At 37.3% G+C, this 16,468-nt stretch overlaps 4 protein-coding genes and 1 long non-coding RNA gene across 5 annotated transcripts; 1 reads left to right on the forward strand and 4 right to left on the reverse strand.

Annotated features, from left to right (window-relative positions):
• Positions 1 to 409: 409 nt before the first annotated feature.
• On the forward strand, positions 410 to 1,242 carry LOC130686718 (uncharacterized). Its single transcript, XR_008999965.2, has 4 exons — positions 410 to 491; positions 545 to 813; positions 884 to 1,067; positions 1,130 to 1,242. It is a non-coding gene; the product is annotated as an uncharacterized LOC130686718 (long non-coding RNA).
• A 1,972-nt stretch (positions 1,243 to 3,214) lies between these two features.
• Positions 3,215 to 5,040, reverse strand: LOC130686708 (uncharacterized). The gene is made up of 6 exons (XM_057509850.2): positions 5,021 to 5,040; positions 4,896 to 4,967; positions 4,698 to 4,837; positions 4,444 to 4,627; positions 4,036 to 4,381; positions 3,215 to 3,964 (listed from the first exon to the last, which is right to left on the reverse strand). Exons 2-5 carry the CDS (start codon positions 4,957 to 4,959, stop codon positions 4,317 to 4,319), a joined length of 453 nt encoding a protein of 150 aa, XP_057365833.1. The 5' UTR covers positions 4,960 to 4,967; positions 5,021 to 5,040; the 3' UTR covers positions 3,215 to 3,964; positions 4,036 to 4,316.
• A 1,034-nt stretch (positions 5,041 to 6,074) lies between these two features.
• On the reverse strand, positions 6,075 to 9,204 carry LOC130686938 (solute carrier family 26 member 10-like). Its single transcript, XM_057510098.2, has 6 exons — positions 9,047 to 9,204; positions 8,699 to 8,974; positions 8,451 to 8,627; positions 8,266 to 8,376; positions 6,976 to 8,201; positions 6,075 to 6,906 (listed from the first exon to the last, which is right to left on the reverse strand). The coding sequence occupies exons 2-6, from the start codon at positions 8,823 to 8,825 to the stop codon at positions 6,400 to 6,402; spliced, it is 2,148 nt and encodes a 715-aa protein (XP_057366081.1). The 5' UTR covers positions 8,826 to 8,974; positions 9,047 to 9,204; the 3' UTR covers positions 6,075 to 6,399.
• Positions 9,205 to 10,371: 1,167 nt separating this feature from the next.
• On the reverse strand, positions 10,372 to 11,799 carry LOC130687025 (methyltransferase-like 26). The gene is made up of 4 exons (XM_057510183.2): positions 11,701 to 11,799; positions 11,396 to 11,467; positions 11,205 to 11,338; positions 10,372 to 11,146 (listed from the first exon to the last, which is right to left on the reverse strand). The coding sequence occupies exon 4, from the start codon at positions 11,141 to 11,143 to the stop codon at positions 10,484 to 10,486; it is 660 nt and encodes a 219-aa protein (XP_057366166.1). The 5' UTR covers positions 11,144 to 11,146; positions 11,205 to 11,338; positions 11,396 to 11,467; positions 11,701 to 11,799; the 3' UTR covers positions 10,372 to 10,483.
• A 1,489-nt stretch (positions 11,800 to 13,288) lies between these two features.
• LOC130687060 (uncharacterized) lies at positions 13,289 to 14,579 on the reverse strand. Its single transcript, XM_057510226.2, has 2 exons — positions 14,305 to 14,579; positions 13,289 to 14,209 (listed from the first exon to the last, which is right to left on the reverse strand). Exons 1-2 carry the CDS (start codon positions 14,449 to 14,451, stop codon positions 13,451 to 13,453), a joined length of 906 nt encoding a protein of 301 aa, XP_057366209.1. The 5' UTR covers positions 14,452 to 14,579; the 3' UTR covers positions 13,289 to 13,450.
• Positions 14,580 to 16,468: the final 1,889 nt, after the last annotated feature.

Raw genomic sequence — 16,468 nt, forward strand, 5'->3', positions numbered from 1 at the left:
ATTGATCCTCCAGCCACGCTACTCAATTAACTGCTAATGGGATACAATTAACTGAAATTTCCTTACATGCCTGTAATAACGAAACCGACTAATAGATGGCTACGGGTAGAAAAAAGAGAAAAAAGTACGATTTTTTTTTTTTTTTTCGCCATTTTTTTTTTTTTTTTATGTAAAACGGATTGCCATACGGATTGCCATATTTTTAGCCAAATTTCAAATTTCAAATGTCTCATTTTTATGGCAATCCGTTTTACACAAAAAAAAAAAAAAATTTCGCTAAAAAAAAAAAAAAATCACACTTTTTTCTTTTTTTCCGACACGTAGCCATCTACCTCTCAGACTCGTTATGACTGGCGTAGGCAATTTCAGTCCATTGGATTCCATTCGCAGTTAGTTCAGTAGCGTGGATGGAGAATAACGCGTGGATGGAGAATAACGCGTGACTGGAGGAACAATTGAAAAATGGATAAGATAATAAAACAAAAAAAATGGTAAGTATAAACATTATTATATTGGTTTTCAATTATTAATTATTGTTTATTAGATCAAATTATGAAGCTGCAGGCCCAGTTATTGGAACAACACAAAATATTAGATAACAACAAAGCTAAGGATCGTAGGCCTAATACGTAATGATTCTATTTATTTGCTTTTATTCATTCGTGTTGTGTAGCTCAAATTTTGAGTCTACAAGCTCAGCTAGGGGAAAAGAACAAATTGGAACGAAACAGTTTCCAAACAGTGAAGGAGGTTTTTCAAAACTCATCCCTAACTGAACGTGAGGATGAGTTGGCATTAGGCGAACATAGCCAGGTACCTAAACTTTTCAAATAAGAATTCAAAATAAGTATAGAATTTTAAAAAACAATTATTTATTGTTTAGTTATTCAGTCCACTACCTGACAGTGTGTTAACGTTAAATTCTGTTAGTGCTGCACTAAAAGAATTGTTAGTAATAAGCCCATGCAGTGAAGGAACTGAACAATTGTGGGACCGTATTTGGGCCAAAAATGGGTGTGGTACAGAAACCCAGAAATGGCACAAGTTCAACATTAAACATGGATTAGGTACTTTTCGGTTTTTTGTCTATCGAAAAAGTATTTTTAATGCTATTATTTTGCATTCACAGAATATTAGCAGGGGATCAAGTAAAGTCTGGAAGTGTTACAGGATGGAAGAGTGAGCCTACAATTGAAAAACACTGAAAGTGCATTACCATTAAGGTATGAGGTAAAGTAATAGGGTATGCACATTGTCTAATGAGAAGTACCATCTTGTGTGAATGAATCCTGTATAACAGCAATCCTTTATAGTTCTGTCACAGCTAGAAACCTCAAATAATTCTGCTTCTCTGTCTAAAGAACAACTTGTCCTTTACGCTCAGTGTTGGTGAAGCTGGGTACTTAAATGGCCCTAAAGATGTTTCACTTCACTGGCATTGCAGCGATGAACATCATACATGGACTCTTTAGGTATGAAAGGAATTTTCTTGAAAATTTTTTGATTTTATGATGAAGCTTTTCTCCTCCTTTTTGCCAACCAGGTGTAATCTACAAAAAAAAAATTTTACCCAATAGGAAAGGAATTTCAGCATACTGGGAACACAACTATCAACAATGCAACATTCTAGGGGTTTTATTTTATCATTCAAGAGCCTTATACAATGATTTTCATCTGCAATTTGTATGGCCTTTCCCAAGCTTCTGCTAGAAGTTGAATCTATGAGTCATGTAAGTCACATGAGCAACAATTGAGATGCTTAATGGTGTTTTTCTTTTCTCATTGTAGGTTAATAGTAACATTGGATCTGAAAAAATTCTTGGTTGGGGCTAGACACTGAATAAATTGTATTGATTGGATGGATGACATGACATTTCTATACTTAATTCGGATTCCCCAGACGGTATTTGATATTAAAAAAATTGAAGTGCATATCTGGGCTCCCTTCTTTTCTGAAGCCCCGTTTCCCCTTGACTCGTAATAAGCCCGTAGGGGGTCATGCCCCTACTGTACGGTATATATAAAAACAACATATACCGAGGTTTGGAGGGCTCTGGCCGGAAAGGGGACGTGGATGTCCGCTTAGTCCGATGATGTGTTCACGGAGGGCGATGTGGCTACCCACAAATCCGAACTAAAGGTTAATCGCTCCTGTAAAAATGTTCCAAATCTTCAGCTCTTCTTCCGGCTTCTCTTAGCCAATCACCGGGTAATCTCCCCGGTGGGTCAACAAGGCAGTGTCTCCCCCTGCCTGGGTTGACGGCAACTTCTGAAAGGGCTATTGTGCCTTTTTAAAGTTGCAAAAATAATTGTAATATGCAGAGAACTGTCAATAAATTTTTTTTTATAAAATATTTTTTGCAAAATTTGTTTCTTTCATTGCCTGTGTTCGCTTTGTTCACACATTACAATTACCATTTTTTTTTTTATTTAGCTTGCTCAATTCATCTTTATTGTTTTTGCCACCGTTGTATCGTTTATCTGTAAGTATTCAATTATTATTATTACACTTTTTGAATTCTTGAACTTAGACAAGGAACAACGTGTAATACCTGGATATTTTCTGAAGTAATTTTGTAATTATGTATTGTTTTACTGGCATGGGAATCGATCCCCAGACATTCAGCGTGCAACGCCGATGCTCTAACATTGAGCCACGAGATATATATTTAAAATTTTTATTATCGCATATCATATGATATCGTCTAGGATGTTTATGCAGTCTTTCACAACTATATGATTATCTTTCTATTTCTTTCGTAAGGTCCATAGCTCTGTGGTAGAGCATTCAGCTGCGATAACTGTTACCCTGGGTTCAAACCTTACTAGATGTATAAAGATTTACATCTAAATGGAGAAAAGAATATTGCAGTAATGCATTTCAGTTTTATTCAAAGTGTAAATGCAAGTCCGCAACTGACTAGAAAAAAGCCAACTAGACATCATATGATTCATGGCTCATTGGTAGAGCATCGGCGCGGTATGCCGAATATCTAGCGTTCGATCCCTGGATAATAATTGAATACTTACAGATAAACGAAAAACCAATGGAAACAATGCTTACCAACAAAGCTAGCATAAAACAATATAAGTGAATTGAGCAAGCTAAATAAAAATGAAGAATGACAATGAAAGAGACATATTTTGCAAAAAAATTTTATAAAAAAAAATTTATTGACAATTCTCCGCACATTACAATTATTTTTGCAACTTTAAAAAGGCACAATAGCCCTTTCAAAAGTTGCCGTCAACCCAGGCAGGGGGAGACACTGCCTTGTTGACCCACCGGGGAGATTACCCGGTGATTGGCTAAGAGAAGCCGGAAGAAGAGCTGAAGATTTGGAACATTTTTACAGGAGCGATTAACCTTTAGTTCGGATTTGTGGGTAGCCACATCGCCCTCCGTGAACACATCATCGGACTAAGCGGCACCCCACGTCCCCTTTCCGGCCAGAGCCCTCCAAACCTCGGTATATGTTGTTTTTATATATACCGTACAGTAGGGGCATGACCCCCTACGGGCTTATTACGAGTCAAGGGGAAACGGGGCTTCAGAAAAGAAGGGAGCCCAGATATGCACTTCAATTTTTTAATATCAAATACCGTCTGGGGAATCCGAATTAAGTATAGAAATGTCATGTCATCCATCCAATCAATACAATTTATTCAGTGTCTTGCCCCAACCAAGAATTTTTTCAGATCCAATGTTACTATTAACCTATATTGAGAAAAGAAAAACAACACCGTTAAACATATCAACTGTTGATCATGTAACTTACATGACTCATAGATTCAACTTCTGGTGGAAGCTTGGGGAAGGACATACAAATTGCAGATTAACATCATTGTATAAGGCTCTTGAATGATAAACTAGCACCTGTACAATGTTGCATTGTTGATAGTTGTGTTCCCAGTACATGAAAATCCTTTCCTTTTGGATAAAATTTTTTTTGGTAGATTAGACCTGGTTGGCAAAAAGGAGGAGAAATTCTTCGTCATAAATTCAAAATTATCTGAAGAAAAATCCTTTCATACCTAAAGAGTCCATGTATGATGTTCATCTCTGCAATGGCAGCAAAATTAAAACATCTTTAGGGCCATTTAAGTACCCAGTTTCCCCAACACTCTGAACGTAAAGGACAAGTTGTTCTTTAGACAGAGAAGCAGAATTATTTGAGGTTTCTAGCTGTGACAGAACTATAAAGGATTGCTGTTGTACTGGATTTATTAACACAAGATGGTACTTCTCATTAGACAATGTGCATACTCTATTACTTTACCTCATACCTTAATGGTAATGCACTCTCAGTGTTTTTTCATCTGTAGGCTGACTCTTCCATCCTGTAACACTTCCAGACTTGATTTGATCCCCCATTAAATTCTGTGAATGCAAAATAATAGCATTAAAAATACTTTTTCAATGGACATAAAACCGAAAAGTACCTAATCCATGTTTCATGTTGAACTTGTGCCATATCTTGGTTTCCGTACCACACCCATTTTCGGCCCAAATACGGTCCCACAATTGTTCACTTCCTTCACTGCATGGGCTTATTACTAACGATTCTTTTTGTGCAGCACTAACAGAATTTAAATTTAACACACTGTCAGGTGGTAGACTGAATAACTAAACAATAAATAATTGTTTGTTAAAATTCTATACTTATTTGGAATTCTTATTTGAAAAGTTTAGGTACCTGACTGTGTTCGCCTAATGCCAATTCATCCTCATGTTCAGTTAGGTTTGAGTTTGGAAAAACCTCCTTCACTGTTTGGAAACTGTTCCGTTCCAATTTGTTCTTTTCCCCTAGCTGAGCTTGTAGACTCAAACTTTGAGCTACAAAACACAAATGAATAAAAGCAAATAAATAGAATCATTATGTATTAGGCCTTACCATCCTTAGCTTTGCTGTTATCTAATATTTTGTGCTGTTGCAATAATTGAGCCTGCAGGTCCATAATTTGATCTAATAAACAATAATTAATAATTCAAAACAAATATAATAATGTTTATACTTACCATCCTTTTGTTGTATTATCTTATCCATTTATCAATTGTTCCTCCAGCCACGCGTTATTCTCCATCCACGCTACTGAACTAACTGCGAATGGCATCCAATGGACTGAAATTGCCTACGCCAGTAATAATGAGTCTGAGCGGTAGATGGCTACGTGTCGGAAAAAAAGAAAAAAGTGCGATTTTTAATTTTTTTTCCGCCATTTTTTTTTTTTTTTTATGTAAAACGGATTGCCATACATTTTGGCGAAAATCATTAAGAAGCGACATCTTTCAGAATTAAATAAAAATTTCACATTAGGCTCAAAATTGAACGCTTATTCTAACTGGCATGTTAGTTTTGCCTTTACCTATGAATTTTTTGAATTATGCGCAAAAAAAGTTGTTATAGCACAACTACTTTAATATTTTAGATTAGTCAAAAACCATAAATTCCACGCCAAATCAAGTATCATTTTCGTTATTCTCATTAAATTTTGAATCTAAATCGTATACATTATTGATTATTATTGTGTAAAACATTTTTAAAGAAAAAGTCGGGCTTAAAATTTGTATCGCAACTACTTTTATGTTTTAGGTTACTCAAAATCCATAAATTCCACGCCAAAACAAAATTCATTTTCGGGATTCTCGTTCAATTTTGAATCTGAATGATGTAGTTATCCCTATTTATTGATTATTTAAGGAAAAACAAAAAGCAGGAAATTTACTACCCAAAAAATTGTTTTTTCCAGCATTTTCTAATAATTCGTGTAGCAATATGATTCACCTTTACAACTAGATCTCATTAATGGGGTACCCGTTTCCAGCATCATCTTCGCATCGCATCGCATTACACCTGCGCCAGGCACATACCTGATGCATGGGTTTCCATGGAGAAACCTACGGGATTAATCCTGGTCATAATTTATTTAGATTTGGACTAGGATTAACCAAGAAAAATGCAGTTGGAAGGAAGTCGAACGAGGCAGAAAACTATTATTTATTCTTGTTCATCACGAATACTAATTTTTCGATTTCAACAGGTTGTCTAATACGAAAGAACTATTTTTCAAAACATTTCCCAAAAATCAACATTGATAATTGTTTTATGCGAGTAAACTATAGCGCATCGTTAATCATTTTCTAGATGTTAAACTGAATTTTTAAAATACGTCTTTCCAGAAAATACGGTACATGTGCACTCACAATATGGCATTTGTATCTAGGGCTTGAAAAGACAAGTCTTTGGTGAATAAGAGATGGCACAACCGATGGGAACAAGACAACAAACAAAATGTGTAATACCTACTATACTAGTAATACCTATGACAGGTTCGTGAAATTCTCCAATTTTATGTCTACAATGCCTAATTGTCACGTTTGATATAGTAACTTAATGACTAGGGAACTATTGGAGAATTAATGGAACCCTCAAATGCAAATTGATTTGAACTTTCGATTGTCATGACTGCATCCATGATTGAAGGATAGATCTGTGACTTAGGAAACGTTTGAAAATAGTTACAGCGATCAAGCTGTTTGATCAACGGTTCAGAACAGTTGGCCAAAATTAAGGTAATACCTCGATTGTTCATCAGGTCGTTGTGCAGAGACGATAAGACTTTTGTACCACTAAGATCGACGTACGACATGGCAGAGCAGTCGAGGATCAGGTACTCGATAATCACGACTGAGACGTCCGGTGTCAATATTGCTCCGCTGTTTAGCGAAGTGCTGGCAAGCGGGTCCAGTGTCCCGTATTTTACATGCGCTGCTTGGATACTTAATGACTCTTTCTCTGCGGCTGAGGCGATTCCTGATGTCAATGTGGCAGATTTGTAAGGATCCAAATGACTTTCTACCACATGCCGGAAAGTTTCGGCATTGGAAAAATGAATGGCCCCAGCCTAAAAAAAAAAATAATAGAAATGTTACGATCTAACGGAAAATGTTTAAGTGATGTGACAATTTAATACCCAGCGGAATATCTTGATTCCGGGAACCTCTACGGCGGATGGGAAATATTTTATGTCGACATGCATTTCAGTGCCGTGTAAATGACCGAGAGTTGCAGCATATGGGCGATGTCCACGATAGATTAGAACCGAAATTGAAGCGACAATTCCCAAGCCAAGCCCAATATCAATATCCACAATGACGACTGCTAAGAATGTAGCCATCCAGACAGCCGAGTCTAACGGTGAGGATTTCAGTGTAGACGTGAAATCTCGAAATTGTACAAACATTCCTTTAAGAGCAACGACAATGACAGAGGATAGGACGGCTAATGGCAGAGACTCGAAAAACGGACCAATCCAAAGAAGGATGATCAGTAAGAAAAAACAGGAAACGACGCTGGCTAGTTGAGTTTCTCCTCCAACAGATTCTTGTAACATGCTTCGAGAAAGGGATGCCGAAACTGGCATACAGGAGAAAAAAGAGCCCACGATATTGGCTGTCCCCTGGGCTAGCAATTCTTGATTATTTGAAATTTCGTATCCTCGTTTACGGGCAAAGATTTTGGCCATAGACAAGCTCACAGCATAGGCTACGATGGCGACGGCAATAGTGTCTATCATGATCCGAGGTAATAATTCGTACGGTGGAACCCGTGGTTCGGGGAATCCAGTTGGGATATGATTGAGAGTTTTAATATCATAGTTGCTTGTCAAATCACCAAAATGCGAAGCTATCGTTCCAATTACCAGGATAAAAAGTTCGGTTGGAATAGGAAATTTGATTTTCTTTCCATACCAGGGCTTGAACCAGTCGTTGTGAACGGCCATTACGGTTATCGCGATGCAAGACGTAATAACTTCTGCAGGATTGGCTGAAGGAAGGGCACCAAATATTGCGATTACCGAACGAATAAGCCTAAATGGTCCATTGAATCGAGGTATCTTTAATCCCAACAGGTTTTTCGTTTGGGAGACGACAACGTGAATTGCAGCAGCTGTTGTAAATCCACTAACGAGGTGGTCTGACAAGATTATTCCCAAAACTCCTAACCTGAGAATGCCCATTAAAATTTGCCAGAGTCCAACCATAAGACACACTGCAGTTGCCACTTCCAGACTAGTAAAGTGATTACTGCTAATGTTTTCAGTTTTCAATAAAGGTCCACTTGAAACATTGGCTATTTCAGGATTACTATACTGGTCTACAATTTTACCAGTCATCAAAGTAGTCACGGCAAAGGTACCTAACAAATATAGAAAATAAAAAAAAAATCTGAAGGATTATAGTTTTTTTAATAAAAAACATACCAAGTGATATATGATGAGAAGTTCCAAGGCACACATAAACTAATACAGGGAAAAAAGCCATGTACAAGCCAACTATAGGTGAAACACCACCTAAAAGAGCATATCCCATGCCTGAAAATGATGAACATTTGTTAAAAATGTGTCAGAATAACTTTAAGAAAAAGCAAACCACTGGGAAAAATTACCTTGAGGTATGTGCATGATTGCAACTGTGCAACCTGCCATGAAATCACCCAAAAACTGTTCCTTCCATGAGTACTTGGACATCCAATTTATGATTGGAAACAATCCATCCCAAAAATCTCTCGACAACATCGCTGTATAGTGATCAAAACAACTAGTCTTGAATTGGTGAAGCTTTCCTGTGTCAGCAAACATGCATTAAAATATGAATACATGAATATGCCCAAAAACGTAATAAATTTTTAAATACCACTATTTTTAACAGGTGGTGTTTCAGTTTTCTGGAAATTGTCATCAAACTGTTCTTGGTGTTGAAAAACCTTTCTTTCGATTTTTAACAAAAGGATGTGCTTCTCATCAGATAAATTACTTGCCATTTTCAATAATGGTTCGGTGATCACAATAAAGTACTACTAAGTTACGGCAGCCAGACAAACCATATAGTAGATTAGTTAGCCCCAAACTATTAACAGGGCAACACAAATCATGAGATTCAGTCGTAGCTCAACTCTTTAAGTGGCTCATCCTGAATTGAGACATCAAAGTTTTTATATAAAGAAATGTTACAAAATCTAACACAAAAATGGTAAATACTAACTTGAACAAGTACACTATTTGCCTAGGATCACAATTCTTGCCTGTACAAGGCCAATCGAAGTCATTTTACGAATAAATTATCAAATTAACCACAACAAAGGTAGGAGTATTCATTCGTAACATCGATTAAATTGGCATACAAAATCTGGCATAAAAGTTATTTTGCCACTGCACGTAGCTACTGATAAACTGAGACTCTTTTCTTCGTTCGTCGAGCATTTGTTATTATAGAAAACAGGTGGAACTCATTTCATGTTTGTTAGATGGCAGTAGCTTCTTAAATGTTTCACTTCACAAACTTTTTAGTTAACCAACACCTATGGCAACCGTTTTCACAGACATGCGTACAATGTCCACGCCATCTATGAACAGGGATATGTACCATCCCACGCCATCTATGAACAGGCATTCGCACGATTTTGCCACCATCTATGAACATTTATACGTACTATTACAACGCCATCGATGATCCCAATGCAAACTATTCCTGCGCCATCAACAAAAATGCAAACCATTCTGACGCCATCTATGAACAAGTCTGCAGACCTTCCAACGCCACCTATGAACAAACATGAAGATCATTCCAAATGCCATCTATGAACAACCATTCTCAACGTCATCTATGAACAAGCATGCGTACCATTCCCAATATGAACAAATTTATATACCATTTCAAACGCAAATGAAGTTATCGTTACCTCCATGGCCATCTATGAATAATGAAAAACATATTTGGAATAGCGAAAATAATGTGTACTATTTTCACACCACAACAACCAATAACGACTTTATATTACGCAAACAAATTATTTATACCTAAAACACGCAATCATTCTCATTGTTATTAGGATTACATTCATTAGAATTGCTGCAGCACAAAATGGAAAGTTAATAGTTAATAGTAATAATAATTAAGTTACGCGAGTAGAATATAACAAAAATAATTACTGTATAGTTATCTTTAATCAAACAAAGTTAGTAATTTAAAAAATTTTATATTTATATGGCTAGAATGCGTAAAGTTGTATTTAGAGAATTAAATAGGAATCTGGCCGATAGATGGCCATAGCTGTAAAAAAGAAAAAAAGGCCGGTTTCTTTTTTTTTTTTTGGGGGGGGGGGGGTAAAACGGATTTCCATGTGCCATAGTTTATAGCCATTTGCAATTAAATTGTTATTTATTTTTTGGTTATGGCCTTTCGGAGAAATTCTGACATCTATTAACCGCGGAAATGTGCAGTAAAGTAACCGTCATCTAGTGACCACAAAACATGCCATAAAGATTTGAAATCTGAGCGTGGATGAAAACGCTTTTGTTAACAGAAAATTACGCTTTTTGTAGAATATATTTTACGAGTTAAAACGTAAACTTTGAATATTAAACAATCAATCGCGATCATAGTTTACAAAATCACGCCACACTACCATTTACACACGTTTCACATCACATCCCTTTCACTTTGATTTAAAATATTTTTCCAAACAAGGGTTTTATTGTTCGATGGCATATTTTCAATGCCCATCAGTTCTAATCCGTTTCGATTAGCAACACTTTGCAATTCATCAATGTCTCGCAAACCCCATTGGACATCTCGGGCTTTCAGGGATTGGTCAAAAATAATATTGCTCTCAGGACTTATCAATCCGTGATGCGCATAAGGTCCGTAGGTTATGAGCAAGCCATTGGAACTTAATAATTTGCCGGCTTTCTCAAACAAGGATAACGTGCACTCCCAAGGGCTAATGTGCATCATGTTGATATTTAGAATTAAATCAAAATTTTCTCGAGCCAAATTCCAGCGATCAATGGGATCTGTTACATCGATGGCTAAAGGAGATAATACATTTGTTAAACCCGATTGTACTACATACTCTCGTATGCTCGGTAAATTGGAAATGGTAAATTCTGAAGGCTGAAATGTCATAAAAGGCAAACTCTTTGCAAAGTGAACAACGTGCTGCCCGGTTCCAGAAGAAATTTCTAAGCAAACGAGACGATTATCCTTGTTTTTTTCGTAAGGATAATATTTTTGTAAAATTTCCAAAATCGGGTCCTTATTACGGTCTGCCGATGGAGCAAACAGTTTTTTATTGCCCATTTTCTGCAAAACAGTTGGGAGGTTATAATTAGGTTAATGACTTACACATATAACATTATACCCTTTGAAACAGTATTATCTTCTCTAGGCTGCGCAGAAAATCCAGAACACGAAACAGTATGAAGATGTTCCCACTGTTTACAACAGTCGAGCATTTGCTGAATTACAAGCTGGCAAGCAGATTCTTGATAATTGCTAGCTTTTGTCGGAACACTGTTAGTAACATTTTCAATTATGTGTTTAATATAGCACTTGCCTTGTAAACACTTTTGAATCTCACAAGCTGTTTTTTTGCATGGATCCCTTCTTGGCATCGAAACTAAACTAGATGTTAAAAAATACTACCCATTATTTACCGTAATTGAGACATATGAATCACGAAGATAACTAATCGTGCACGTTAATTTTTTACGTCACATGGCCTCCCCAAATTTTGTTGGCAACTTGTCATAAGTACAATATAAAAGTAATCCATATAGACAGTTATGGGATGTGGTTCTTAGATAATTCATCCTTAGATTATTTTTGGTGATAAATAGCAAATACTTAAGACTTACCATCAAATAAATACTCGTGAAAATGAAATTTAACAGAAGTAATATGTTAACAAGATCAAATTTTCAATAAAGAGCACAGGACAGGCGCACATCGCACAGATATGAACGAGGGATTTGCCATTTCGTCTGCAGATTTACGGAACACAAATCTGAAGCGGAGTTGCATTATCTACGGAAACCACTCTGGTTAAAATAGTAGCCAGAAAAAAAAACTAAATAAGACGAGAATGAAAACGACTAAAGCTGGACGCATAAAAATTGCACCACTTTTTTTTTGTTATGAGCATACAGAAGTAGTAACAAAAATAATCGATGTACAATTACATATAAAATCAAGAAGCTGTAGCTTTGTGTACCTTGTGACACAAATGCACAATGTCCTGTATCCCGTTTGCACGCAGCAATTCTAACCCACCAAACAATTATGTTGAAATTTTCGAATTCTAGTGTCAGTAATTGAAGATCACGATTTTTATTTGGACGATGATATAGACGATACAAGTCCCTTTATATATGAATAAATTCCTTGAGATGGCGTTGAACTTTGAACAATTCATCAAAACTTCCTGTTTTGATTTTCGTTCTGCGGGTATTGCTTGCATATGTTAATTTTCTGGTTTCTAGTTAATCAATTCAAAAAATTTCCTCATTCTCGTATAAACTTGATATGTTGAAAAAAAGAGAAATAGCCTACCAAATACACATATGGTATTATGTCATCATGTTGATTCCAAACGTCAAGAGTCAAACAACTAGTCTATATCGTGTGGCACTTGGACGAGATCCGCATTGACTTTCTTTTTTACAACAAGTAAAATCTTCGACCAAAAATTTTTCCTAATTACCGAGTGCCATAGTGCTTGATGAATACCATCATCCATGGAAATTTCACCCATTTTATTTATTTATATTGTTTGTCTTTTTCAGTTGAATTTATTGTTATTCACGTCAATCGTATAATAACTATTTTTTTTTATTTCCCTATATCGGTTCTATTTTTCTTTTCGAGTTGTCGGCCTATACCACTTTGAGCGGTCCTTGTTCGAACCGCTTTAAAGAGTTTCTATGGTAATATCTAAGTATACCCTATTATCTTTGTGACACGGCCAGCAGACTAAGTGACTAACTTCTTGGCCGTGTCTCTGTTGTCTCAATTTTTTTGACAACACCAGTGACCAAACAGTTTTGCTTAAAATATTTTTCGTGACACTACCTAGAAAAAAGGCTATACAAAATTAAATAAGAGAAACACGCGTGGCGTGAAATGGAAGAATAACAAGCTAGTTGCGATTATGATCGGCTTTCGACAACAGTGGCCCTTTCTATAAATCGCTAACGGCATGAGCTGAGACAATAGCCGCCTTTCTGAAACGTTATCCGGCCTTGTTTGGTCATAAATCTTATGTCCATGTAAAAGAAGGAGCAGAGCCACGACACAAATAGGGCAGCAACAGAACCAATTCTTCACCGAAAAATAAATGTGAATTAAGTATTCCTTTTTAATTTGGCCAAACCAAAATTAAGTCTACAATCTTCGCAGGGAGGGATCATTTGCCGTATTGAGAAATTTAAAGACGCTACATATGGTCACAAGTGATGTATAATATAAATGCCAAACTAGTTTTCCCAGATCTCATTTCTCGTCAAAGGGAACGTTAATTGGGGAAATGAATATTTACAAGAAAAAGTCATACAATGTAAGATGAAATGCTAACCTACATGCATGCAATCGCAATCAATTTGTCGAAGACTATGGAGAGGTACTCGTTTTCAATTCTTCCATTGACAAAGAAGGCGATGTAGTGGTCGAATAGATATCCATACTTCTCAGAGATTTAATGATTTCCATCAAAATTCGAAAGGCTTCCACGTTGACTGGTCTTTCGGTAAGATTTCTCGAGTTAATCACCGCTGACTTGGTTCGGTTTTGCGGATTGTAGGACGCTTGTAACAGTAACTTGTTGACCGGTTGTCGATAATGGATCTCTGAATCCGGAATAGGCAACCGAAGCTCAGACCTTTCCCTTTCTTTCTCCCGCGACGCGGTCCGGGCAACCGGCAACCCAGAGGCCTGCATCTGGCGATAACCGGCATCCACCTCGTCACCTGTTTGAACGGATCGTGGAGCGCCGTACGGCAGCGGATTGTATACGGCGTTCCAGAATTTATTAAACAGCTTGGATGTATCCCCCTGAGAAGTGGACGTTTCATCGTTTTTAAATCCTTTGAAATTAGGGTCCCAACTCGAGGGCCGATTAATCAGATTTCTTCCGCCAAGAAGTTGCGTTATGTAATCCTCCTTGTTTGACGCGACGGTGGATGTCTCAACATCGGACATTGGGTCATTTGATTGGTCGTTGATAGGCTTACGCTTGTTACGCAGGAAGAGTTCTTCGTCGTCGGATGCCTTCCAGTATAGTGGATGATGGCGACTGCTTCTCATAGGGGGCATTAGTTGCCAGGGATGTGAGGAAATGGAACTCGTTATCCCAGTGATTCCAGATGACACCTGTACCACACACGCAGCAATCAAACAAGTTAAAACTAACAAGTTTCCTAATCTCGTGAACATTAATGTTGACTGCTTATTGTCATTGTACATACTTCAGGCGATTTGAAGAGTCGTTTATCGCGATGAAGGTTGCCGTCTATTCCATCGCCATCGGTCAACTGGTGGATAGGGAAGCAGCCGGCAAGGTTGCAGCCGCAGAGCAGAGAGCACAAAACGTGAAGCCAAGCGAAACTATTCATTTTCTTTCTTATTTATGTTTGTTTCACAAAGATAAAAGAATGACAAGAATTGCTGCCTCGACGTATGCAGCAGCGACCCTAGTTTTCAAGGTTCCAGGACAATACTGAGACTTGCTGCTCATCTCCCGTCACTATTCATAACGTATTTTTTGGGGTCTTTTGGGTAGAAGACGTAATCGGATTGCCCACGTGACTTAATTTTAATGCTCCCACGCTGCAAAAAAAAAAAACGAACACGGGCTTCTGCTTCTTTATGCATTTGGAGAGGACCCTCTTTTTTCTGTCGGGTTTCTTGCATTCCGATAGTTAAATGAACTTTGAGGACTTCTTTCGGGCTGTTCAAGCATTTTAAACGGAAATCCAGGGCAACGCCTCTTTTAGCGAGCAGAAATCCAATAAGTAATGTGTGCGTATGATTCATGGCATCTGCAACGTGCTACCCAAATGAGTTGCTTGATGCGTGAAAGCAAATGGCGACTAGTGTTTCACAAACACGTTGGGCTAGACATTCAGAAAAAACACGAGTTCACGTTTTCGAACACGCGTTTCACTTAATCATTTCGTTCGTCCCTCTCGTGTTTGAAAACGGATCATTTCACGTGGCTATCTTTTGCCATCGCCACGACGTCAAAATGTAAATTGAGCTGACCTATACAATGTCAGTATAATGAATATAAAATTGACGTAAGAAGACCTCGAAACTTTCTACACAACTCGAAACCAAAAGAGAAAAGCCAATTCACCATTTATTTAAAAAAAGAAAGAAAAAAATGGAAAGGGTAATGTATAAGTAAGAAAAAAAAAAATAAATAATTTGACCCTTCCAGTGATCACGTAGGCCACTTGCTTGGGTAGTGTCCAAAAAATGATACCGTTGCACTTCGGAGATTAAACATTTTATGCACGTATCCCTTTTGGAGAAACTTCCACATCGCATGGCAACAAGTCTCGCCAACAAAGCATTCAGTTACCACACGGTGAAAGGTTCAGCAACTAATTGCAAACGGACAAGTCCTTTATTGGGTGTTTTCCCTCGTTTTTCTGATTCAACCTCTTCATTATCGTTAAACAGCGCCGTCCTACCTTTCTTATAGTCAAGCGAAAGTGTTGATCAGGAGGTTTCAGATGTTTAAGTCCGCCAACGGGTTTACCAATTTTGCTATTCGAGTCTATTTGATGGTAGTTCTCCGGGTATCTAGAAGGATGTTGAACGAAGATTGTGCATGCTCTTGTTTGATAGTTCGAAAAATTAGTTGTCACTTTGAAGAATTGTGCGTAAAATTCCGACACCGACGTAACCCATTTTCCGTGGCGCATTGCCCAATTTTGTTGGCTTACTTCGTACTTTCTGCTGCCCTATAATACCGGTTATACCGGTAGCCAGTTCGATGAACTCCGTCGTTTTCATGTCTACAGAATGGGGCGTTTTTATATCGATTTAGGAACTGTATTTTTTCACAAGCGCTGGAATTTTAGGTCGAAGAATACATTAGCAACGGAAACCGTAAGCATGCAGAGAAACAAATACTAGATACATTTTTTTTTAGAACGATGATTTAAAATACAGCTTTCAGGCGATAGGTATATCGTTCATTAGCGATTAAACACCTCTAAAAAACTTACATAATTCAATTAAACGTGAGACGCTATCTTAAAACCGAGCAAAACATTGTTAATATACAGATTCATGTCATCAAATAATGATTAACTAACACAATCTAAATAATGCATGGGCATTACTCTGATAATAAAATTGCGTGTCTGGCTAGAGTAAAATGCATAATATGTGTACCAAAGTAAGACTTTACACAATCAAAATAACGGAACGTTCGTATTAGAAAACCCGAACATGGCAACATTCTGGGCGTATCCCCTACTTTTCTTTTTTTATCGAATTATTCTTGTTAGACTTGTACTACGTGGACGATGTATGAATAGGCAACGCAAAGTCATTGTCCTGAACATGGATGACCGTGACATAAACTACATCAAGGTGACAATGTCATTGAAATTTCGT

This window comes from Daphnia carinata, chromosome 2, assembly GCF_022539665.2.
Source record: "Daphnia carinata strain CSIRO-1 chromosome 2, CSIRO_AGI_Dcar_HiC_V3, whole genome shotgun sequence".
In the NCBI taxonomy this organism is placed as follows: Eukaryota; Metazoa; Arthropoda; class Branchiopoda; order Diplostraca; family Daphniidae; genus Daphnia; species Daphnia carinata.

Excerpts from the sequence above, each read along its gene's own strand:
- LOC130686708 (XM_057509850.2), bottom strand. The coding sequence starts at position 4,959 with ATGGACCTGCAGGCTCAATTATTGCAACAGCACAAAATATTAGATAAC. Across the intron at positions 4,838-4,895 it reads TAACAGCAAAGCTAAGGATG|CTCAAAGTTTGAGTCTACAA; the intron begins GTAAGGCCTAAT and ends TGTGTTTTGTAG. Across the intron at positions 4,382-4,443 it reads CAACATGAAACATGGATTAG|AATTTAATGGGGGATCAAAT; the intron begins GTACTTTTCGGT and ends TTGCATTCACAG.
- LOC130686938 (XM_057510098.2), bottom strand. The coding sequence starts at position 8,825 with ATGGCAAGTAATTTATCTGATGAGAAGCACATCCTTTTGTTAAAAATC. Across the intron at positions 8,628-8,698 it reads ACCACCTGTTAAAAATAGTG|GAAAGCTTCACCAATTCAAG; the intron begins GTATTTAAAAAT and ends TTGCTGACACAG. Across the intron at positions 8,377-8,450 it reads AATCATGCACATACCTCAAG|GCATGGGATATGCTCTTTTA; the intron begins GTAATTTTTCCC and ends CATCATTTTCAG.
- LOC130687025 (XM_057510183.2), bottom strand. The coding sequence starts at position 11,143 with ATGGGCAATAAAAAACTGTTTGCTCCATCGGCAGACCGTAATAAGGAC.
- LOC130687060 (XM_057510226.2), bottom strand. The coding sequence starts at position 14,451 with ATGAATAGTTTCGCTTGGCTTCACGTTTTGTGCTCTCTGCTCTGCGGC. Across the intron at positions 14,210-14,304 it reads GACTCTTCAAATCGCCTGAA|GTGTCATCTGGAATCACTGG; the intron begins GTATGTACAATG and ends TGTGTGGTACAG.